Below are 24,555 nucleotides of genomic sequence, written 5' to 3' on the forward strand. Positions count from 1 at the left end.
ACAAAGCCTTTAATCTGCGGCCAAATTTTAGCCGAGTGTATCCAAAAAGAGCCTGGATCATGAAAACATCCCAGTTCAGCTCATCTCTCAATAATCGGCTCAAGTCTGTTGTGAAACCCACGGTTAATATCATTAACTAAAACCATGAAAAAAAAAAAAAACATTTTTGTTGCTTAAAAGGTGCAATATGTAAGATTTTATGTCCGCTAGAGGTCGCTAGAGGCCTATTCAAAACAAAGGCGTAGCTTGATGACGCCAAGTTTGAGCGCGGAATCTTGGGACATGTGGTCTTCACCTCACAGCCGGTGTAAAAGAATCCGGACTCGGGAAGAAATCATGTTCATGGATGCGATTATTAACGTTACTGTAGTATGAAGCAGAGCAGGACCGAGTGTTGTGGGAGCTGAACGAGGACGCTGGAGCGATTGCGCAACACACGCCTCACGAGCAGCGGAACTTTTATTACGCCGCTTCCGCTATTCTGGTCATGAGTATGAGGTAACACAGCTCTGTTTATCATATTAGATACATTTGAGTGTGTTGAAAATATATAACGTTACTCTGTGCGTTCGCTCGGCGGCTGCTGTGAGACACTGTTACACACTGCAGTAAGATTTTAGAATACCATTGAATGCTGGATGGCTTGTGTTGATAAATGGCATGCAATTAATTTTACACCGTATTGTATGATGGAGAAAATGCTGTATTACTGTTACTAAAAATAAAGCTGCATCTGATTATGCTATGTTAGCTACTTCACAAAATAGTGTTTTTCTCTGAGGCATGGTAAAGCATGGTACTCGCAGAAAATCAAGAAAATTAGATTTAAGCAATAAGACTAAACGTGTTGAGCTATAACAATAATTAGTTTTCTGTCTGTAAATATATCAAAACAGTTGTTCCCTTGTCTATTAAAACGTAACATATTAAAGCATCTTTTGTGTTTCCATGGTTTCTACAAAATAAAACTGAGGGTAACGCGGGTATGACGCCATTGACAGGCGACTCCTCACACATCCCGGAGCCTTGTTAAAATTGTAATTTTCTCACGATTTACAAATAGTTGCAAACATTTGGGATATTGTAAGTACTCAACTGAACAAAATATATAACACTGGCCTAGTGGTTTTTGGATATTTTACTGCAAAATTCTTACATATTGCACCTTTAAGTAAAATAAAATATTAAAAAACGTAAACTTATTTTTTTAAACAGTTCTCATTTTCATTTAGTTTAACTTGCTAAAATAACTAAAACAGAAATAAAAATTAATAAAAAAAAAATAAACATTTAAAACAAATAAATTAGTAATATATAAAATATAAAAATTATATATACGTGTAAAAAAATATTACAAATATATAATAAATATTAAAAAAATATTAATAAAAATTATAAACACGCAACAAAATTGCTAAAACTTTAAATAAAATTTAAAAATATATATATAATAACATCTAAATTATATCAAAAACACTCATGAAAACCTGAATAAAACCTGAAATTAAAATAATTTCTATACTTGATCAGGATACAAATTATATATATATATATATATATACACACACACATATTATATTTGTGTGTGTGTGGATATATATACATATATTACTGTTTTTAAATATATGTATAATAACATCTAAATGATACCAAAAACACTCATGAAAACCTGAATAAAACCTGAAATTAAAATAATTTCTATACTTGATCAGGATACAAATTTATGTATATATATATATATATATATATATATATATATATATATATATATATATACACACACATATATTATATTTGTGTGTGTGTGGATATATATATATATATATATATATATATATATACATATACATATATTAGTGTTAAAAATATATAATAACATCTAAATGATACCAAAAACACTGAAGAAATCTGAATAAAACCTGAAATGAAAATAATTTCTACATTTGATCAGGATGTAATACTAAATCCCGTCAGAATTACCTCATGTTCTGAGTTCTCCTGCCCTCCTGTTTTACCCACTTTTGCAGATTTTGTTGAATCCTATAGAGAAAATAAAGTCTATAAAAAATGTGATCTTGCATTTTCCACTGAAAAAAAAAAAGTGAAATTAATAATTTTGTAACGTTAAACAGAAAGAAACCAGAGCTCACTGACAGCTAACATTAGCAATCCGGCTTAAGTACCTCATGTTCAAACCTTGACTGCAACACCAAATATATTAACAATGCGTGGACTTTATTTATATATACACACACATATAATAGAATTTTATACATGTAAGCATGCATTCGGTGAAAACAATATTTACATAAACAAGAAACCATCAATATTAGTCTGCTAACAGGCTAAAGTTAGCTTCGCTACGAAAACTGAACGTATACAACAATAAACTGCATATAAATACACACAACGTCCATTTAAAGTAATTTAAAGTGCTTTGTTTGACATCTAGGGATGTAAATCTGTAGAATGTTTTAAATCTCACTCGTATTAAACCTAGTTTATGATGAGCAAAGCTGGAGTTAGCATGCATGCTAATGTCTCGAGCTGAGAGCTGAAACTAATCTGCAACTTTGATCCGAGCACAAATCCACATTTTTTTCCATTTGTTCCGTTTTTCCTCCACATAAGAACCCGGGAGTTTGTCTCTCACCTTGTCTTTCTTGGTTTTATTCGGCATGGCACTCATACGCGTGTGTTTCCAGCCGTCAGACAGTCAATGAGCAGACAGACAGTCAGTCAGTGTGTCTGAGAGAGAATCACTCTCACTCCTGCAGCTGTTTAATCACCTAACTAAACTAAACTAAACTAAATTAAACTAAACAGATGATGAACTCATTCTGCACCTTCCCTTCTCATTCAACTTTGGTTTCATTTTCATCTGATGAAATATTAGATGCTCATTTTAATGCAATGCATTTAATGTGATATTTTACACCGAGGAGGGCATTAATTATTCATTTTTGGCATTAAATAACGTGTGCTTTATAAACATAACATTATTTATGTTCACTTCGCTGCTTTATGGGCTCGTGTCTCTTTCAAGTGTTTGCCGCGTTGCCGCTGAAGTAAAATGTGTTTTGTATTATTTTGCTGCCATCTGTTGGACACTCGCGGTATGATATCTACATTAATATTAGCTTGGTACATATATTAATAACAATTTACAATAAGGTTGTACATTTTAAAACATTATTATTATTATTGCAATATATTTGAAAATGGTTAAACTAGGGCTGACGTGTACAATTATTCCAAAATGCCCGTTTTGTCATTAAAGGTGCAGTAAGCGATATCTGAGAAATGCTGTTGATATTTGAAATCACCAAAACTATGCAACACAGGCACCTCCCCCCTCACGAGTGGACACGCCCCTTACTGCTGATTGGCTGTAAGTGTGTGTTGTTGCTCTGATCCACTTTCAACAGCTTCTCAGCAGCATTTGCTTACTGCAACTTTAATGATAATCAAATAACAAAAGACAAATCACTCACTGTTTTTGACTGAATAACTTTAAATAAGTATATTCAACTTATAATTTATGCAGACTTAAGTGTTTGATAACTTTATTCAATTTCTGTGTATTTTCTACGTTACATTAAATATTTACAATTTTTTGTTGTTTCTACATTAATTCGGAGATTATATTAAATATATTAAAAACTTTAATGTTAGGTGTGATTAATCACGATTAATTGACTGCACTAGTTTGAACATTTTTGTTTTTAAATATTTAGTTTTTACATTTTTATGTTTTTGCTTTATATTCTGTGGTAACATTTTAAAATAAGGTTTTGATTTTTTTTTTCTAATGAAACATTTTTAAACATTTTTTGTTTTATGTTTTTTAATAAAAATGTACAATATGTTTGGAAATTTCTAAACAGTTGTTTTTAAACATTTTTGTTTCTAAATGTTTTTAGTTTTGCATTTTTGTTTTGTTTTTGGTAACAATTTAAAATAAGGTTTTGTATGTTTTTTTGTTTTTTATTTTATTTAAAACATTTGTTTTTTCTATTTACAATAAGGTTGTACATTTTAAAACATTTGTTTTTGTTAAAAATCTACAAAATATTTGGAAATGTGTAAACATTTGTGTTTCTTTAAAGATTTTTGTTTTTAAATCTTTTTGTTTTTTATTGTTTTGTTACATGTTTGTTTTTTCTGGCAACATTTTAAAATAAGTGTAAATTTTTAACATTTGTATGATTTTTAATAAAAAATTCTTGTTTTTGTTTAAGTAACAATTTACAGCATGTTTGAATGTGATTTTTGTAATAATTTAAATAAAGTTTTTGTACATTTGGATGTTTTTTAGTAACAATTTACAATAAGGCTGTACATTAAGTTTCTAAGATGATGGGTGAATCATTTTTTAGGACTATTAAAATATTTAAATTGTAAAGTACAGTCATAAGAATGAATCATTGTAGCATATAATTACATTTATGCTGTTTTTAATGAACACAATTTGTTTTCATTTACTGTATTACAGTCAGAATCCATAAAACGTAACATAACCTGGATATTAAAGACCTGCTCGTGAAGCGATTCAGATGCTTGTTGCCATCAAATGACCTGATATGGTAAACTTTATTTCAAGATCCCATCATGTCAATAATACAGTATCAGTGTCATACTTTACATCCCATAAACACTCAAAATCAACAATGGAATGTTAATAAATACAAAAAAAAAAGTGCATGTACAACTCAAGAATACAAAAATTAATGAAAAATGAACTGGAATGAACTGGAACTGCAATGTGGTCAAGAACAAGAACAATAGATAATCTGAACATGAAATCTTTTTACAGAGTTACAAACATGAGCTAGCGAAGGCCACGTTCTCAGTCGACCTCCTCCATGCGAGACGTGTCGTCGTCTCCTTCCAGTGGCGGCATGTCCTCGACGGGCGCAGAGCTGGGCTCCTCTGTGGACAGGTCGTCCTCGTCAATGCCTGAAACGCACACAAATAGTTACACATCTGCTTCTGCTTTCGCACCCTCACTTTTGACTCATTACAGCTTTCTGTAAGGTTCTACATGTTTTAAGTTGTGTTTTTAAACATTTTTGCTTTTGCATTCACAGTCGTACATGCAGTTTCAAGTAAAGTACCAACCTAAGCCGAGTTTGATCATCCTGTAGATGCGGTTGGAGTGCGTCTGTGGGTCGTCCAGCGTAAAGCCTGAGGAGAGCAGCGCCGTCTCGAACAGCAGGATCACCAGATCTTTCACTGATTTGTCGTTCTTGTCGGCTTCTGCTTTTTGTCGCAGGGTCTCGACGATGGGATGGTCTGGGTTGATTTCTAGATGCTTCTTGGCGGCCATGTAGCCCATGGTGGAGTTGTCTCTCAGAGCCTGAGCCTTCATGATCCTCTCCATGTTGGCCGTCCAGCCGTATGTGCTTGTGACGATGCAGCACGGTGAAGACACCAGCCGGTTTGAGACGGTGACCTGACGCGAGAATAAATGAGCCAGTTAAATGTGATGTACAGAAACACCACTGCAATGTTTAATTCTGTGGCTCTCAAACTGAGATCCGGGGAAAAATAGTGTTAAACAAAAATAAATAACAATAAGATTAAACTTAATAAATAACAAATATGATTAAATTGATTACAATAATAAAAAAAAAATAATAATACAGCTAACTGTATAGTATAGTGCATGGGAAAAAATTAAATAATTATTTAAAATAATATTTCACATATATTTATAATATTTTTATAAACTAAATAGATAAATTATATTAAAACATAAATAAAATAGATATAAATAAGTATTATAATGAGTAGAAAAAAAATAGAAACAAAATATATATATATATATATATATAATTGATTAAAATAAATACAAATATATAAAGTAAAGATAAATAGATAAAAAGATCATTCAAAATCAGAATAAATAAATAAATAAAATTAGATAGAAATAATACAGCTTACAGTAAATATTTTCAAAATAATTTTTTACATATTTTTTTATAATTTTTTTTTATGGTATAAATCGGATGTTTAAACATGAAAATATATAGTAAACTTTAAATTTTAGGTACACAGTCTGAATTTAAAAACATTAAAAATAAAATTGAACTAAATTTTATATATATATATATATATATATATATATATATATATATATAAAATTGATTAAAAGAAATAAATAAAAATACATAAAGTAAAAATCAATAGACAAAAAAAGTTAATTAAATTAGAAAGGAATAGAATAAATAAAACAATAAAATTAGATAGAAATAATACAGCTTACAGTAAAGTACTATAGGGAGTAATAGAAAGTAAATATTTTCCAAATAATATTTTACATATTTTTTATAATATATTTTTTTTACAGTATAATTGAGTCTTAATTCATAAAAACATTCAGCTGCCTTTTAAATTTTAGGATGGATTTTAGATCTTAAAGTCTAAAAACCCTGGTTTAATCGATCATTACCTTCTCAACCTTCTTCTCCAGGATGTCCTTCATGATCTTGCACAGGTTTTCGAACTTGGCCTTCTTCTCTTCCTGCTTCTTCTTCTCATCCTCGTCCTCGGGAAGCTCCAGACCCTCTTTGGTCACCGACACCAGGTTCTTGCCCTCGAACTCCTTCAGCTGCTGTACGCAGTACTCATCGATGGGCTCGATCATGTAGATCACCTCCAGACCGGCTTTGCGCAGGCGCTCCACAAAGGCCGAATTGGCCACCTGATCTTTGGTCTCACCTTTGGAGAGTAAGATAGATTGTAAGAAAATGGTATCTTTGGGTTAAAATAATGTTTAAATTCATTGACCAACTACTAACCAGTGATGTAGTAGATGTGCTTCTGGGTGTCCTTCATGCGAGTGACGTAATCTTTAAGGGACACCATCTCGTCTCCAGAAGCAGATGTGTAGTAGCGAAGCAGCTCCGAGAGTTTCTTCCTGTTCTGGGAGTCTTCATGGATGCCCAGCTGTATTGTAAGGAAAATATCATTTATTTACTCCTCCATGATGCCATTAAAGCACTAAAACATGTCTGCACAGAGACTTGTGCGTCAGTTTTCACCTTGATGTTCTTGGAGAACTGCTCGTAGAACTTCTTGTAGTTGTCTTTGTCCTCGGCGAGTTCGGTGAAGAGCTCCAGACACTTCTTGACCAGGTTCTTGCGGATCACTTTCAGGATCTTGCTCTGTTGAAGCATCTCTCTGGAGATGTTCAGTGGCAGATCCTCAGAGTCCACAACACCCTTAATGAAGTCTGGGAGGAAAGATGGATCATATTAACCCTACTGTATCATATTTGAAGGACTGTAAATTATCAAAACTTCCTTCTTTCGTCTGATTTCGTCTTAGACTTTTACAATTAGTATAATTGTACAAACGTCCTCCTTCAGTCCGTGCTTCACGTGTCTTTCTGCTGTGAAATCTGCACTGATTTTTATCAAGTAAACGTAAGAATAACTTTGATATTGTTAGTAATATTTCAGGTTTACTTGATTATCCAGACATCATTTATTACAAAAATCATGAATATCAAATATGATCATCAGGTTTATTTGTTCATCTCTCAATCATCATTGTATTGATTTGCATTATGTTTTAAAACTACAGAGCTTTGATCAGAAAACTAAGCATTTAAATATCATCTTAGTAAGACATAATTGGCAGATATTTATATGTATTTTATGTGTTATACTATATTATAAAGATGTCATTGATTTACATCACAAAGCATCAAAATTTCATCTTTTTGTCCATATAAATATCAGCATCTGCACCAAATTGCATATTTTTTGCTCAATTTGGGCCTCTGAATACAATTCAGCTGTTTTTTTCTTCATATTCTCAATTTATCAGACTATATAAGACATAAAAACCTTATGTATCAAAATAATTATTTAGATTTTTTTGTCAAAAATGTGTGTGTCAGGCTTTACAGGGTTAAAAACATAGCAAAATATATCACACTGAGGCTTTAGGTTACCTAAAAACACTGGGAAATCTGTCTGGCGTTTGCGTCTTAAGAGTATATTCAGAATCAGACTTTGATTGATTCTTACTGAGGTACTCTGGGATGAGCTCGTCGCAGTTGTCCATGATGAAGACCCTGCGCACGTACAGCTTGATGTTATTCTTCTTCTTCTTGTTCTCAAAAAGATCGAATGGAGCTCTGCGAGGCACAAAGAGCAGCGCGCGGAACTCCAGCTGACCTTCCACTGAAAAGTGCTGCACGGAAAAACAAACACACAATCAGTCAGATAAGCGATAGTAAATGTGTATGTTTGTATCAGAATGGGAACATGCTGCTTACATCATTTTCTACTGCACATCTATCAGTTTCTGCATATCTACTATCTCTGCTTCAGGCAGAAAGTCACCTTGACGGCCAGGTGGTCCTCCCAGTCGTTGGTCAGGCTCTTGTAGAACTCGCCGTACTCCTCGTTGGTGATGTCATCGGGGTTGCGGGTCCACAGAGGCTTGGTCTTGTTGAGCTCCTCCTGGTCGATGTACTTCTCCTTGATCTTCTTCTTTTTCTTCTTCTTGTCACAGCTCTTGTCATCGTGGTCCTCGTCGTCTGAGCCCACGTCTTCGATCTCGGGCTTGTCCTCGTCCTTCTCACCCTCCTCTTCCTCCTTTTCTTTCTCCTTCTCCTCCTCCTCTGCCTCATCGTCACTCACCTCCTTGTCACGCTCCTTCTCGACCTGAAACCAAAAGAAAGATTTGATCATTTAAAAAAAAAAAATAATGCATACAGCAAAATTTGCTGCTGATGTTTTTATGTCCTTTTGAAAACGTCACTTAAAATAGTAGCTAAATGATACATTGTATCAGAAAAAAGGTCAAATAAAATACAAAAAACATCAAGTATGATGTCATTTTTTTTAAATTATGGAATAGTAGCTAAATTATACATTATATCAGTAAAAAATTAAAATACAAAAACAAAATCTATTAAATATGTCATTTTTTAATTAAGGAATAGTAGCTAAATTATACATTATATATCTGCAAAAAATTAAAATAAACAAAATATATATAAAAAAATCAATTAAGTATGATGTCATTTTTTAATTGTGGAATAGTAGCTACATGATACATTATATCAGCAAATTTAAAATAAAATAAAAATAAAAATCAATTAAATATGATGTCATTTTAATTCATGTAATTAATCAGTTATGTCATTATATCAGCAAAAATTTAAAATAGAATATATAAAAAAAAATCAATTAAGTATGATGTCATTTTTTAATTGTGGAATAGTAGCTACATGATACATTATATCAGCAAGTTTAAAATAAAATAAAAATATTAAATATGATGTCCTTTTAATTCATGTAATTAATCAGTTATGTCATTATATCAGCAAAAAATTAATAAATTAAATACAAAAAAAAATCTATTAAATATGTAAAAAAAAAAAAAAAAACTAATTCTGGAATAGTAGCCAAATGATACATTACATCAGCAAAAATTTAATATAAAACACAAAATAAAATCATCAATTAAGTATGATGTCATTTTTTTAAAATGATGGAATAGTAGCAAAATGATACATTATAAAGTACAAAAAAAAAATCTTCGCTTTTACAAAAATTCTCTTTTACAAAAGAAAAGCTAATAATTAAATCAAATCATGAATGTAAATTTAAAATACATATACAATTGTAAAATAAAACAATTCAAAATAAAATGTACAAAACTTTAAAAATTAATTTGTTGACCTGCATGTCACGTGACCATTAGCCAACATCAGAAAACTGATCATGTGAATGTGCTATTAAATTATTGAAGTGTTAACTTAAAATTAAACAATAAAACATCAAGTGAATATTTTAAGTCTAAGGGGTTCAGTTTGATTTATACATTCGTGTAATTTTCTGTTCTGCAAAATGACCCAAAAAAGACTTACAAAGAGCGTGATGGGGTAGCCAATGAACTGCGAGTGCTTCTTCACGATCTCTTTGATTCGCCGCTCTTCGATGTACTCCGTCTGATCCTCCTTCAGATGCAGGATCACTTTTGTGCCGCGGCCGATTGGCTCGGCTATAAAAATAAAAAATAACTCTTCAGTTCACATTACAGTTCCAGTACAACATTTCAAAGACAACCATCTGTGTGTGTCACCAATTCATTCGCAAAATTAAACTCACACTTACAGCTGTCCACTTTAACGGTGAACGATCCACCCGCAGACGACTCCCACGCGTACTGCTCGTCATCGTTGTGTTTGGTGATGACCGTGACTTTCTCGGCCACCAGGTAGGCGGAATAGAAACCCACACCGAATTGACCGATCATGGAAATGTCCGCTCCGGCCTGCAGGGCCTCCATGAAGGCCTTCGTGCCGGATTTGGCAATGGTGCCCAGGTTATTGATGAGGTCAGCTTTGGTCATGCCGATGCCAGTGTCGACTATAGTCAGTGTGCGATCTTGTTTGTTGGGAATGATTTCGATTTTGAGGTCTTTTCCTGAGTCCAGCTTGCTCGGGTCTGTGAGACTCTCGTAGCGGATTTTGTCCAAAGCCTGACGGAAAACAGAAGGAATATTTCAATCCTCATGTGTTACACAGTTCTCGTCTAGACAACTTACGCAGCTTTATTAAGACATTTTAATTATTGTTACTTGTTTTTATATTATTACTGACTGTTTACATGTTTAATGCACTTTAACCTGTTAACTGTCACTGGCCCACCGGTGTGCCCACAGCCATTACATATTTAAAACAGTAATATCCTATACTAAACCTAAACTAAAGCTTAGAATCTCTAGTTTTCATATATGGTGACTGATTTTCAAAAAACATTACAGAGGAGCAGTAATTTATCAATTTGCAACAAGCATATTTTCATACTCATAAGGCATGTTCAGACCTTTATTTTGAAATAGCGATGAACATGAAAAATCATTAAAGATTGGTTGAAACATGTTTGTTTTCATGCCAAGAGTTCAAAAGATAACATTCATTCAATTTTTTGAGAAAAAAAAAGGTCTGATAATGTTTTTAATAGAAAAAAAAAATACATTTATGATTGTGGCAGCAATCTATAACCCACATACATGTTGTTTTTATGTTTATTAGAAGCTGAATTCATATCAAATTCTGCCAAACTTCCCATACTACTTCTATATAGGATGTCTACTTCATAAATTGTATGAAAATAATTGAAATATATGGTTCAGATCACTCAAACCATATATGGAAATGGAGGCGCCCTTATATGGTCAGTAATGGAGCTTGGTTGTCATCTAGTGAAAAAGTGTGGTACTGCGCCCAAACAAAATCTTACTGAAAGCTCATTTTTTGAGATATCAACCTGAAATTTGGAACACAACTTGTTCAGATTTTTGGCTTTGATTTCCTTGCAGTTTTAGAGTAAATCTTGTTTTGTAAAATATATGTTATATTTTTACATTTTATATTTTCATAAACTTAAACTTTTATAACTTTTTTTCTGTTTCACTTCTACAATAATCTGCCAAATTTCATCTTTAAAACAAGACCAACCTTATGTCTATATTCCAAAGTGTTCTCGAATTACAACCATTTAAGTTTGGATAGTGCATTTTCATGTCTAAAAAAAAAAGTGGGGGCGACAGTTAACAGGTTAATTGTGCGGAAGCATTGCTGAGGTCCAACTAAAAATATGCTTATGTATATTTGATTGTGTTAAAATGGAACTATTGCAAGTATACTTTAAATATATTTTGCATTTAAAGACTATCACACTATCCTTGCTAATAGTGATATTAAAATGTGCATTGTGCAATGAAGAAGTACTCCAAATAAAGTTTATATTATAATATCATACCAGTAAATCTCAAGCGATATGTCAGTAAATATGTTAATGGATTTGTAGTATACTAAAATGTATTTTTAATATACTTTAGTACAGGTTTTTGTTCACTAGGGTATGCACGTGAAATGTTGGTCGAGCACATCCTATTCACAGCACAGTTACGTACATCTGAGGAGTTGGAGATGAGCTCTCTGAGGAAGATCTCTTTGTTGGAATAGAAGGTGTTGATGATCAGAGACATCAGCTGAGCAATCTCAGCCTGAAAGGCAAAGGTCTCGGCCTCCTCCTCCATGGGCTGGTCGTGTGCCTCGGGCATCTGTGACAGAATATATTATATAAAATATACACAATATTTGACGAGGATCACTGGCACCATCTCTTGAGGTTTGTTGTTACATCATCAGATTTGAGTTATGCGTGAAAAGCGTTATCATGTTGAAGGAATATTTAATTTAATATTTCTATCAGCGTTGCACTGTTCTCCTCTTTATTAAAACACTTCACGCACTCTTTGTTATATTTTAATGCTGTTTACCGATGCGATGTTTACTTAATGAAAAAATACTTGCAATTAAAAATGACTTAATAATTATCCATTTTCAAAATGCAGTCTGTTATATCGTTTGTAATGTGCTTCTTAAAGGCTGCATGCCAATAAAAAAGAGTTAATTATAATTTTCAAAAGCTATTAAGCTGGTTTAAATGTAAATATACTGTAAAAAAGTCCTAACCTAAACCATTTAAGGTCTCATAGACAGCTTGAACGAGTTATGCATATAAAACATTACTTCTATTAACACATTTAACATAGAAGACAGGGATTTGACTCCCACACACGAAGCTGAACGGGATTGATAAGGGTTCGGGAACAGCCTGTACGAGCTGAGCGCCACCTGCCGGTCCGAGCGACTCATTACGAGCTTCTAGAACCTACTAAACTCTCCACATGCATTAACATGGAGTACATCACTTCAGTTATCACTGTACAAGCGTTTAATATGTGAATGAGACAGTATAATGCAATTAATTTCAATAATTATTTATCCGTAATGTATGCTTTAATATTAACATCCTCGATATGCACGTATAAAACTCATAAATATTCACAAATATTTAAAACGCACTCTTATAAACATGCACATGCAATAATGATATCCTCAAATGCTTTCATAAACATATTTATTGATCGCGGATCTTTTAATAGCCTCGTTTAATCGGATGAAAATCCTCTGAGGTAAAACTGATCAACTCCAGATGGTCTGAGGACTTATTCACGGCATCATTTAAGTATTCATTTCAGAATTATGCCACTTTAAATATAGTAATAGCAACTTAATGATGTAGGAAAACCATTAAACTTCAAATGTATTTCATATTTGCTAAGATACAAGTTTTAGAAAATCTCCGTCCAGTACCATAATGTGTTCAAGAATGACTGAAACGCGATTAAACGTCGAATATCCTCACAACACTTGCGTAAAATAACAAAACAAGTCAATTGTTATTGAAATAAGGAGTTATTCCGATTATATTTTCTTACCTTTAACGATTTATTAAAGTGAATTAGCTTAGGCGATTCTCTTGCAAGCTGAGAGATTTTTCTCCTCAACTGTCACTTTGAGAGATCCGTAACTAGCGCGTGCGTTACGCCAGTGGCGCTTATATACGTCCAGCTGAGAGAGTTCGAGAACGTAGACGTTCCACAAATCTCTCGAATCTTCTCAATGCTTTCCAATGGGCGCGGGTGGAGGGACTTGGCTGTCAATCATCCACTCGCCTCCATTACAACGGTTAAGGGGGCGGGGCCAAGACTGAGGGAGATGAAATTTCTAGATTGCTGCTGGAAATCCAGAAGTTGTAGCGAAATAACGACTGACTTCAGATCATATGTATTATAAGTCATTTATTAAAAATGTTCAACTTAGGTTTACAAAAAAACAGCTTAAATTAGAAAAGTTCAGAAAATACAATTTTCTGATAACTACATGTAGACACAAACAGATCACTTCGGGATGTGGAGATTGTTTTTTCTTTTTTTTTTTTACAAAAAAAAAAAACAAAAAAAAAAAACAATAAATTAAATACATTAACAAATTAGTGTTATTTACACTAAAACTCTTTAGTCAACTTCCTCCATTCTGGAACTGTCATCATCACCCTCCAGAACTGGCATATCTTCATCAGCGGGTTGAGTAATGTCCTCAACGGTAGAGTCATCATCATCAATGCCTGCAAGAGTACAGATTAAATATAATTAAGTCACTTTTTCCTTTTCCTTTTTTTCAATCTTAAAGTCACCATGAAATCAAATTTGACTATTCTAGTTTGCTAATGGAATATTGTAGTATTTATTGTAAATGATTTAACCATGCTAATCATTTTTTTTTTTAAAACAAATTAATGTGCCCTCATAATCGTTAATCAAAGATAATTGTTAATCAAAGATAATCTTACGACGTGTTTACTGGCGCGAGGGCGGGACAACCTGTCACTCACGTGAGATCTCAGCAATAGCAAATGAAACAATCCAATCAATTCCCAATGGACAAAATCAAGTCCCGCCCTACATTTTTTCTTGTTCAAGAAGCCATTTCACTAGGATATATAGTAAAATAAGGACAAAAAGATGATCGCAACTTCTGTTTCATGCCGACATTAAAAATAAAGGTTCCAAAATGGTGTTTTCCCAGCTTTCGCACCGGTAAGTTTTAGGAACTCAGTTACAGGAACTAGCCACCAGGGCGGTCCCCGGAGAACTAAATGTTTAGGAACTTTCCTGGTTGCATTCGCACCGCCAGTAGGAACTCTGAAATAAGCCGTTACTTACGACCTGACGCGCTGGTTGTTAATTTTGACGGTGTGGTGGACTTTTATTTTGACAGCGCTAAGAACAGCTCAGTCAGAGCCTGAGCACACAGCGCTCCCATTCTCTGTCTTCATTAGTTTATGATCTGTTTAACAGTCCTAATACATTATTAGATAGAACTGTTAAACAAAGAAAGTAAACGGTATATGAAAAAGTATTATAGCGTTTGCCGTGTGGTTGATGCCCAATGTCGCTAGCTGAGCAGAAATACATAATCATGTTTCGCTTGGTTGCGTTGTATCTTCTCCATAGCATAAAGGTTGAGAAGTGCCTGGACTTTGGCGTCAGTTTATCTATTGCTGTTCGTGGAGTAAATAAATAGGCTATAAACTATGTTACGTTCGGCCAATCAGCGTACATTTACTGGTAGTTCCTATGGAGCTGGGTTAGACCCTACTCTGAAGTAGGAGCTAATTTAGTTCCCCTAAAAGGTGTTTATTTAACTAAAATCATTCCAAGTTCCTGTGGTGCGAATACGCCAAAAAGTGGGTACTTCCACCATTAGTTATAGGAACTATGAAAAGGTTCCTCTAGTGCGAAAGCCCCTAGTGATGCCATTGAAGAACCATTTTGGGATTGGTGAATGTTTCTTAAAAGAACCATTTTACTTAGTGTGAAGAACATTTTAATATTCTAAAGAACCTTTAAAACCTTTTGTGCAATGGAACTGTTCCATGGATGTTAAAGGTTCTTCATGGAACCATAAATGCCAATAAAGAACCTTTATTTTTAAGAGTGAGTGAGTGGCTTTTTGATGGGCATTGCCAATGACCAAAGAGCAGGGTGAAATATAATGCTAATAAATGTATCAAACTTACCAAGACCAAGTTTGATCATCCTGTAGATGCGGTTGGCATGTGTTTGTGGGTCTTCCAGGGTGAATCCAGAGGAGAGCAGAGCAGTTTCGAACAGCAGGATGACCAAGTCTTTCACAGCCTTGTCGTTCTTGTCGGCTTCTGCTTTATCTCGGAGGGTCTCAACGATGGGATGGACTGGGTTGATTTCAAGGTGCTTTTTAGCCGTCATGTATCCCATGGTGGAGTTGTCTCTCAGGGCCTGAGACTTCATGATCCTCTCCATGTTGGCCGTCCAGCCGTATGTGCTTGTGACAATGCAGCAAGGTGAAGCCACCAAACGGTTTGAGACAGTGACCTGTTTAGATGCAAATCCAAATATTCATTATCATTTAATGGATCTGAAGAGTATGCACTTCAAAATCATAATCTAGTATGCTAACAGCTTATACCTTCTCAATCTTTTTGTCAAGAATGTCTTTCATGATCTTGCATAAGTTCTCATATTTGGCCTTCAACTCTTCCTGCTTCTTCTTCTCATCCTCGTCCTCGGGAAGCTCCAGACCCTCTTTGGTCACTGATACCAGATTTTTGCCATCGTATTCCTTCAGCTGCTGTACGCAGTACTCATCGATGGGCTCGATCATGTAGATCACCTCCAGACCGGCTTTGCGCAGGCGCTCCACAAAGGCCGAATTGGCCACCTGATCTTTGGTCTCACCTTTGGAGAGTAAGATAGTTTTGAGAATTGTAAGAAAATGGTATCTTTGGGTTAAAATAATGTTTACATTCATTAACCAACTACTAACCAGTGATGTAGTAGATGTGCTTCTGGGTGTCCTTCATGCGAGACACATAGTCCTTGAGGGAAATCATCTCGTCTCCAGAAGCAGATGTGTAGTAGCGAAGCAGCTCAGAGAGTTTTTTGCGGTTCTGGGAGTCCTCATGGATGCCAAGCTAGAATGGAAAAGGACATTTTAGCTTGGCTGTTTTCATACCCCATCTATGAGTTACTCAAAAAGCACACATACCTTGATGTTCTTGGAAAACTGCTCATAAAGCTTCTTGTAGTTGTCTTTGTCCTCGGCAAGTTCGGTGAAGAGCTCCAGACACTTCTTGACCAGGTTCTTGCGGATCACTTTCAGGATCTTGCTCTGTTGAAGCATCTCTCTGGAGATGTTCAGTGGCAGATCCTCAGAGTCCACAACACCCTTAATGAAGTCTGGGAGGAACGTTTAACTCGTTAACAGTTGAACTCTTGTGTCATATCAGTATCCAATGTCTAGGAATCATTCATAATGAACTCTTGAGACACTTACTGAGATATTCTGGAATGAGCTCCTCGCAGTTGTCCATGATAAAGACCCTGCGCACATACAACTTGATGTTGTTTCTTTTTTTCTTGTTCTCGAAAAGGTCAAAGGAGGCTCTTCTGGGTATAAACAGCAGAGCGCGGAACTCCAGCTGGCCCTCAACCGAGAAGTGCTGTAACAACAAGAAGATTGGTGGTCTTCTCAATGAAAAGTCCATCCATTTTTATGTTACATTTCTGACTCAATATTACTACCACCAACCTTGACAGCCAAGTGGTCCTCCCAGTCATTGCTTAAACTCTTGTAGAACTCGCCATACTCCTCATTGGTGATGTCATCGGGGTTACGGGTCCACAGAGGTTTGGTCTTGTTCAGCTCCTGAGCATCAATGTACTTTTCCTTGACCTTCTTCTTCCTCTTGTTCTGGCCATCTTTGGAGTCTTCATCCTCATCAGCCCCCAAGTCCTCAATCTTAGGTTTGTCTTTGTCATCTTCGGCTGGCACCTCCTCCTCCTTTTCTCCCTCTTCAAGGTCAACCTCCTTCTCTCTCTGTTTCTCAATCTGCAAGATATTTTTATGTTTTATAATGTGTGCACTGGAAGCATTGGAAGGTTGACAGTCCAGGTACCAAAGTAGAGGCACTTACAAAGAGCGTGATAGGGTAACCGATGAACTGAGAGTGCTTCTTCACAACTTCCTTGATGCGCTTCTCCTCAACATATTCAGACTGATCCTCTTTAAGGTGGAGAATGACTTTGGTGCCACGTCCAAGGGGTTGACCTATAATTGCAAAGCATGATTAGTTATTTAGTACTCTTTGAGTAAAGATCCATTTGATCAGTATCAAAAACGTCTGAGAGCTCATACCAGAGTCTGGTTTAACTGTGAAGGAACCACCAGCAGCAGACTCCCAGATGTACTGCTCATCATCGTTGTGTTTGGTGATGACTGTGACTTTCTCGGCCACCAGATAGGCGGAATAGAAACCCACACCAAACTGACCAATCATTGAAATGTCTGCTCCCGCCTGCAGGGCCTCCATGAAGGCCTTTGTACCGGATTTGGCAATGGTGCCCAGGTTATTGATGAGGTCAGCTTTGGTCATGCCAATGCCGCTATCAATGATTGTGAGAGTGCGCTCTTTCTGATCAGGGATGAGTTCAATCTTCAAGTCCTTGCATGTATCAAGTTTGCTTGGGTCTGTCAAGCTCTCGTATCTGATCTTGTCCAGTGCCTGTTTTAAAGATGGACACATAAAATATTGGGCCACTGTTTAGCCTTTGGTTATTGTGAATTTTGGTACAAGTACTAGTGCATAAACTGAGAAATTACTTACATCTGAAGAGTTGGAGATGAGCTCTCTGAGGAAGATCTCTTTGTTGGAATAGAAGGTGTTGATGATCAGAGACATCAGCTGAGCAATCTCAGCCTGAAAGGCAAAGGTCTCAACTTCTTCCTCCATCACGGGCTGTGCGGCTTTCTCAGGCATCTGCAGAAAATAAAGAAGGAAACAGATAAATGAGGATTCTGAAATATAACCAAAAATAACCAAAACAAATGCATGTTTGAACATTGTGTTTCCTGTAATTATTCATCCTAAATATAAATTTTGGAATGACACCTGTTCTTTTCAGCGTTTGACAACTATTTTCAATGGAAAGTAGCTAAAGCGTGCTTGAAAAGTTGATAAATACAGTTAGATGCGCCGATTGTCGGCACTTTACATCTGTTTTCTTTTCCAAACCGTCCTCACATACTGTATTTTAATATAATATGGACCACAAAACCAGGCATAAGTCACACAGGTATATCTGTAGCAATAGCCAACAAAACATTGTATGGCTAAAAATTATCGATTTTTCTTATATGCCAAAAATCTTTAGGATATTAAGTAAAGATCATGTTTCATGAAGATATTTTGTAAATTTCCTACTGTAAATATATCAAAAATGTATTTTTGTGAATGGATATGCATTGCTAAGGACTTCATTTGGACAACTTTAAATGCGATTTTCTCAATATTTTGATTTTTTTGCACCCTCAGATTTTCAAATAGTTGTATCTCGGCCAAATATTGTCTTATCCTAACAAACCAGATGATGTATAAATCTCAATTTCAAAAAATTGACCCTTATGACTGGTTTTGTGGTCCAGGGTCATATATAATATATAGTCGAATACCCAATTAAGCAATCTTCTGAAAGTATGCTATAATGACATGTTAACCAGCAGTCCAAAAAGTAGCTAGATTTGTCGCTAGGCACTTTTTTGGAAAAAAAAAAAAAAAAAAGAAGTCCCTATGTTGGCAACAATGTTTTTTTTTTTTTTAATAATTATATCTGAAATTCTTTTTTATACTAAAAATTTTTAATGCTTTCATTACTTAACGTCTTAAATCATTAAAATTCCTTTAAATTAAAAATGCAGATTATTCAAAACTAAAAAGTTATATATTAAATGATACATTTTGTTACTTTTTTATTTGCTATTCTAGCTCTAAGAGCCTTTAAACTTTGAATGAATGATGATGAAGCAACAGCTGATATAACCCTTCTATAGCTGTAAAATCAACAGCACATGTTCAGCACCTGTCACTACAAGTGGGGGAGGAGTGTCACATGTCCCACCAGCAGGCAAATGCTGTAATTGTGCAACCCATACTATCCTTTTCACCCCATTATTGGGGGTTTTACTAATGCAATTTGACCTATTCTCATTTTTAGGATAGTGTTGTTTTGGGTTACTCAGGTTGAAAAGCCACAGCTGTCATTAGGCTTGTCTTTTCCCTGGAGTCGACATGATTGCAGACACGTGCTCTTGGCTTCTACATGCAACCCACTGAATTGGCTTACATATTTTTGGCATTAATTCTGAAACATGTTAATAACTTTTTCACTTCTACAATCATCTGCTTTCAAAAGAGGCCAAATTTAGGTATGCATTCAGGATTTACAATTTAATTGGAAATGTCATTTTCAGGTCTGTGCTCACAAAATGGCTGACAGTTAACAAGGTTAAACTGTAAAGTTGTAAAACTGAGAAAATGCAAAAATAAATATTGACCATTCTAATGACCCCATGTTTTAAAATTCTAACTCAGTATATAGAATGTCAATCCTCTTACCTTGATAATTGTCTTCGGTATAAAACGTCTGTGCAAAAGGTCTTTCAAGCGCTCTGGCGTATGGAGATCTACTCCACTTGAGTTTGGTTTGAGTTTGTTGAGCTGTGCTCTCGTTGACTTCTCGTCGCTGCGTTCGCTTTATCTGCCGAGCAGCAGGCCTTCATCAGTCTTTATATACTTGTGAGCAAAGTTTCTCGAAACCCCCATTGAGAAAGTTCCAGAAGGAATGCCCACTACACTCAGGAGTGCTAAAGTAAGAGTGTGCGAGGCGAGGGGGGGCGTCCTCCACCGCAGACCCCTTCTGTCCTTTTTGGGGCAGGGAGTCACAAGAGGTGTCTGTCAATCAAGGCGAGAACGTTCCGGATGCCACGTGTGTCCATCAATGACTTCCTGCTAGCAAAATCTCGAAAGCTCATTGGCTGCATCAGTGAAATGGTGCAAAATATCACAGGGCTTTGAATTCACAATAAAGTCAAGAGATGAAGTTCTGTGATCTGGTGGAACTTGCAGGCCTGTCGGGTTGTAAATATCGGCACGTCGTTTGTGTTGCGGGCCAAATTGGTTCCCATGCAAAAAAATTGTTCCTTGCTTCGTGTTAGGGGTCAATTTGATTTGTTCTCATTGCAATCATCACTATGAAAAACACTAGTCATGTAAAAACATAAAACCTCTATTGTAGCTTGTTAGCGACGAAATGTGAGAAATGATCAACTCCTATTGTGTTAAAAAATAGTTTAGGGGTCAATTGGTTTCCATGCCAAAAAATAAACACTACGGAAAACTTGTAAAAACACAAAACAGCCTTTTAACAAAAAACTTAAATAGAAGAAGAATCAACAAATTCCTCTTGGATGATTCAGAAGACGAGCTTTTAATTTTGAGTCTTAAATCAGAGTTCAAAGTTCTCATGCATTTCATATTTTAGTCGAATTGCATGGAAACCAATTATATAAACTTTCCAATACACATCTTTGTGTCAAAACTTTGACCCTAAATGAGAAAAAGTCACAACATTTCAAGACGTAATAAACAGTTTAACCAGCGTTTCAAGATGTCTACAATTAAATGTGGGTCAAAGTGATCTGCAACACAATAGTACCCAGCAGGTTGGGCAAACATTTAACCCAATCGCTGGGTTAAAAAAAACATTCACTGGGTTAAAACAACCCAATCGCTGGGTTAAAAAAAAAAAAAAACATTCACTGGGTTAAAACAACTCAATCTCTGGGTTAAAACAACCCAACCACTGGGTTAAAACAACCCCATCGCTGGGTAAAAAAAACCCCATTCACTGAGCTAAAGCAACCCATTCGCTGCGTTAAAACAACCCAATCGCTGGGTTAAAACAATACAATACACATCTATGTGTCAAAACTTTGACCGTAAATGAGAAAAAGTCACAACATTTCAAGACGTAATAAACAGTTTAACCAGCGTTTCAAGATGTCTAAAATTAAATGTGGGTCAAAGTGACCTGCAACACAATAGGAGGAAAACAAGAAATATAGTTCATCAGCACAGCTAGATACTAATTACACTAGACCCAAAACATATATACACTTTATATATATTTTCCACCTTGTTACACTCGTGTTGTAAGCCGGTCACTTTTGATTTCTTTCAATTAGAAGAGTTTTTTTGGGGGTGAATAAGCTTGAGTGAACTTTTTTCTGGTGTATATTATCGAATACTGAGAGATTTACAAGCAATTTAAAAGGCCAGGACCGGGAACACCAAATTAGGTAAAGGATTTTCAGCACAGCACGAGGTTAACGTCTTTTAATCAACTGTTTTTTAATGTTAGCAATCCGTTCCACTAATGTTATGGCACAATGGTTTCTCTTTTAATTTATACTACATGTCAATGTTCAGCTTGAAAGTTGTCTTCGAAAATAGTTGCCACTTGCTTTGATTTTTTTGCTCAATGACATTTAGACATTTTAAAATGTGACTTAAGTGAATTAATATATTTTGGGGCCACTTTAGTGCTTTATTCAAAGTCTTAAAAAGATGCATTTGGGAGATTTGTCAATTCAAGTCACTTTTCACATTACACATTGCTTCAAAGCAGCTTTGCAGAGTTGATGTTAAGGCCTCCACATTTAGCATTTTACAGTTGGGCGACACTTTTTTGTGAGGTGATTATGCCTTTTGTTACTTTGGCCACCTGTGATGACACCAAAACACCGTTTTCAGGTGTAATATGCTGATGAATTGATACCCGTGATCATGCATTTTATATTAATGCGCCATGTTGCAACACTGATTGGAAAACACCTTTCATTATATTTACATTAATGACACTATATTAAAGTGTGGAACACTCGAGGCTTTCTAGGTAAAGTTGTTTCCTGACCAGAAGATGGCACTGTACTGTTTTCCAGCACATTCTCTTACATAACAGTGAGTTTCAAAGGCGTTTCCAGAAGCATGTGTAGTGTAGACACCAAAGTTTACATGCTGGATTACATTTTGAGGTTCAGTCTGATATTAAATCTTAGAATATGGGCTATATTAAAACTCACAACAAGTCGTGGGTGTTTGATCTGTTTAGAAGTGACTGACAAGATAGGCTACTATACAGTCACTCACATCTTTTATTTTACTTTAATCATTCACTTTCTCTCAGCGACGCACAAAAAGTGACACAGCTTGCCTCATGAATATTAACTAAGTTACATGACGTTCATCTCCATTCATTGTGTTTTTTTCCACTATAAATTCAACCTTTCTAATTTCATCCCTCAGATATACACAATAATAAAAGCCTTATGAGAGTTTATTTAAAGATGTGATTCAGCTTTAATACTGTGCTTTTCTTCTAGCCTATTTATGTATTTAAATCTGTTTATTCTGCCAGTGTTTGTTTTCTTTATGTTCATGTATTTATCTTTTGTGCAATAAAAAGCTCTTTATTGCTGCTTAGCTTTATGCATTAGACATTTATATTTTTAAGATCATGTTTACAAGATGTTTACATGTTTACAACTCAAAAACGAAGAGGAATATGTGACTGAAACACGTTCATACACGTTTAAAAAAGTCATACTTAGTAAAAATATTACATAATCACAGTCAGAAATAAGAATAGTAACTGACCGCTAGAATTTTATCGATTTATTACTTATTTATGACTAGAAGTGACGACCAAACAATAATTGAGTTAAATAAAACTACCCAGCAGGTTGGGCAAACATTTAACCCAATCGCTGGGTTAAAAAAAAAAAACATTCACTGGGTTAAAACAACCCAACCGCTGGGTTAAAGCAACCCATTTGCAGGGTTAAAACAACCCCATCGCTGGGTTAAAACAACCCAACCGCTGGGTTAAAGCAACTCAACCGCTAGGTTAAAACAACCCCATCGCTGGGTTAAAACAGCCCCATCGCTGGGTTAAAACAACACAACCACTGGGTTAAAACAACCCATTTACTGGGTTAAAGCAACTCAACTGCTGGGTTAAAACAACCCAACAGCTGGGTTAAAACAACCCCATCGCCGGGTTAAAACAACCCAATTGCTAGGCTAAAACAACCCCATCGCCGGGTTAAAACAACCCATTTGCTGGGTTAAAACAACCCCATCGCTGGGTTAAAACAACCCATTTGCTGGGTTAAAACAACCCATTTGCTGGGTTAAAGCAACTCAACTGCTGGGTTAAAACAACCCAACAGCTGGGTTAAAACAACCCATTTGCTGGGTTAAAACAACCCATTTGCTGGGTTAAAACAACCCCATCGCTGGGTTAAAACAACCCATTTGCTGGGTTAAAGCAACTCAACTGCTGGGTTAAAACAACCCCATCGCTGGGTTAAAACAACCCATTTGCTGGGTTAAAACAACCCCATCGCCGGGTTAAAACAACCCAATTGCTAGGCTAAAACAACCCATTTGCTGGGTTAAAACAACCCCATCGCTGGGTTAAAACAACCCATTTGCTGGGTTAAAACAACCCCATCGCTGGGTTAAAACAACCCATTTGCTGGGTTAAAACAACCCCATCGCCGGGTTAAAACAACCCAATTGCTAGGCTAAAACAACCCCATCGCCGGGTTAAAACAACCCAATTGCTAGGCTAAAACAACCCCATCGCCGGGTTAAAACAACCCATTTGCTGGGTTAAAACAACCCATTTGCTGGGTTAAAACAACCCCATCGCTGGGTTAAAACAACCCATTTGCTGGGTTAAAGCAACTCAACTGCTGGGTTAAAACAACCCAACAGCTGGGTTAAAACAACCCATTTGCTGGGTTAAAACAACCCAATTGCTAGGCTAAAACAACCCATTCGATGGGTTAAAACAACCCATTTGCTGGGTTAAAACAACCCCATCGCTGGGTTAAAACAACCCAATCGCTAGGCTAAAACAACCCCATCGCCGGGTTAAAACAACCCAATTGCTAGGCTAAAACAACCCATTCGATGGGTTAAAACAACCCATTTGCTGGGTTAAAACAACCCCATCGCTGGGTTAAAACAACCCATTTGCGGGGTTAAAACAACACAATCACCGGGTTAAAACAACCCAATTGCTAGGCTAAAACAACCCAACAGCTGGGTTAAAACAACATGTGAGAACTTTGACAGCTCGTTTTTAAGCAGAATTTGTATATGCAAAGATCATGTTTGAGAACAGCTGTATATTTTATATTTTCTTCGATGGAATTATACAACTGAA

The 24,555-nt window shown here is 35.6% G+C and overlaps 3 protein-coding genes across 6 annotated transcripts in view; all 3 read right to left on the reverse strand.

Annotated features, from left to right (window-relative positions):
- The window catches only part of ppp2r5cb (protein phosphatase 2, regulatory subunit B', gamma b), a 31,398-nt gene extending 28,514 nt beyond the window's left edge, over positions 1–2,884 (reverse strand). For 2 of the 3 annotated variants that reach the window (XM_051874272.1, XM_051874271.1), the window contains exon 1: positions 1,981–2,040. Coding sequence is in view for 1 of the 3 variants with exons in the window: in XM_051874270.1 (XP_051730230.1) it covers positions 1,981–2,040; positions 2,654–2,689 (96 nt within the window). In the remaining 2 variants the exon portion in view is untranslated. Of the gene's footprint in view, positions 1–1,980; positions 2,041–2,653 lie in introns of those variants that run through there. The other variant, XM_051874270.1, reaches the window with a different exon arrangement.
- A 1,690-nt stretch (positions 2,885–4,574) lies between these two features.
- On the reverse strand, positions 4,575–13,559 carry hsp90aa1.2 (heat shock protein 90, alpha (cytosolic), class A member 1, tandem duplicate 2). 2 transcript variants are annotated; one of them, XM_051874259.1, is made up of 11 exons: positions 13,321–13,559; positions 11,947–12,096; positions 10,140–10,506; positions 9,893–10,026; positions 8,358–8,681; positions 8,040–8,205; positions 7,047–7,237; positions 6,804–6,951; positions 6,455–6,723; positions 5,122–5,455; positions 4,575–4,959 (listed from the first exon to the last, which is right to left on the reverse strand). In XM_051874259.1, exons 2-11 carry the CDS (start codon positions 12,094–12,096, stop codon positions 4,850–4,852), a joined length of 2,193 nt encoding a protein of 730 aa, XP_051730219.1. In that variant the 5' UTR covers positions 13,321–13,559; the 3' UTR covers positions 4,575–4,849. The 2 variants fall into 2 exon arrangements, with proteins under 2 accessions (XP_051730219.1, XP_051730218.1); XM_051874258.1 differs by having other exon boundaries at positions 10,134–10,506.
- A 107-nt stretch (positions 13,560–13,666) lies between these two features.
- LOC127501923 (heat shock protein HSP 90-alpha 1) lies at positions 13,667–20,528 on the reverse strand. Its single transcript, XM_051874260.1, has 11 exons — positions 19,878–20,528; positions 18,090–18,242; positions 17,621–17,987; positions 17,400–17,533; positions 17,015–17,314; positions 16,760–16,925; positions 16,472–16,662; positions 16,250–16,397; positions 15,893–16,161; positions 15,465–15,798; positions 13,667–14,009 (listed from the first exon to the last, which is right to left on the reverse strand). Exons 2-11 carry the CDS (start codon positions 18,240–18,242, stop codon positions 13,900–13,902), a joined length of 2,172 nt encoding a protein of 723 aa, XP_051730220.1. The 5' UTR covers positions 19,878–20,528; the 3' UTR covers positions 13,667–13,899.
- Positions 20,529–24,555: the final 4,027 nt, after the last annotated feature.

The sequence above is a fragment of the Ctenopharyngodon idella genome, chromosome 20 (genome assembly GCF_019924925.1).
Source record: "Ctenopharyngodon idella isolate HZGC_01 chromosome 20, HZGC01, whole genome shotgun sequence".
NCBI classification, from domain to species: domain Eukaryota; kingdom Metazoa; phylum Chordata; class Actinopteri; order Cypriniformes; family Xenocyprididae; genus Ctenopharyngodon; species Ctenopharyngodon idella.

Bases quoted from the DNA above. Each gene is read 5' to 3' on its own strand.
- hsp90aa1.2 (XM_051874258.1), bottom strand. From the start codon at position 12,096: ATGCCCGAGGCACACGACCAGCCCATGGAGGAGGAGGCCGAGACCTTT. The intron at 10,027-10,133 runs GTGAGTTTAATT...TTATTTTTATAG, and splicing joins TAAAGTGGACAGCTGTAAGT to CCGAGCCAATCGGCCGCGGC. The intron at 4,960-5,121 runs GTTGGTACTTTA...TGTGCGTTTCAG, and splicing joins GATGATCAAACTCGGCTTAG to GCATTGACGAGGACGACCTG.
- LOC127501923 (XM_051874260.1), bottom strand. From the start codon at position 18,242: ATGCCTGAGAAAGCCGCACAGCCCGTGATGGAGGAAGAAGTTGAGACC. The intron at 17,534-17,620 runs GTATGAGCTCTC...TTGCAATTATAG, and splicing joins CACAGTTAAACCAGACTCTG to GTCAACCCCTTGGACGTGGC. The intron at 15,799-15,892 runs GTATAAGCTGTT...GCATCTAAACAG, and splicing joins TTGACAAAAAGATTGAGAAG to GTCACTGTCTCAAACCGTTT.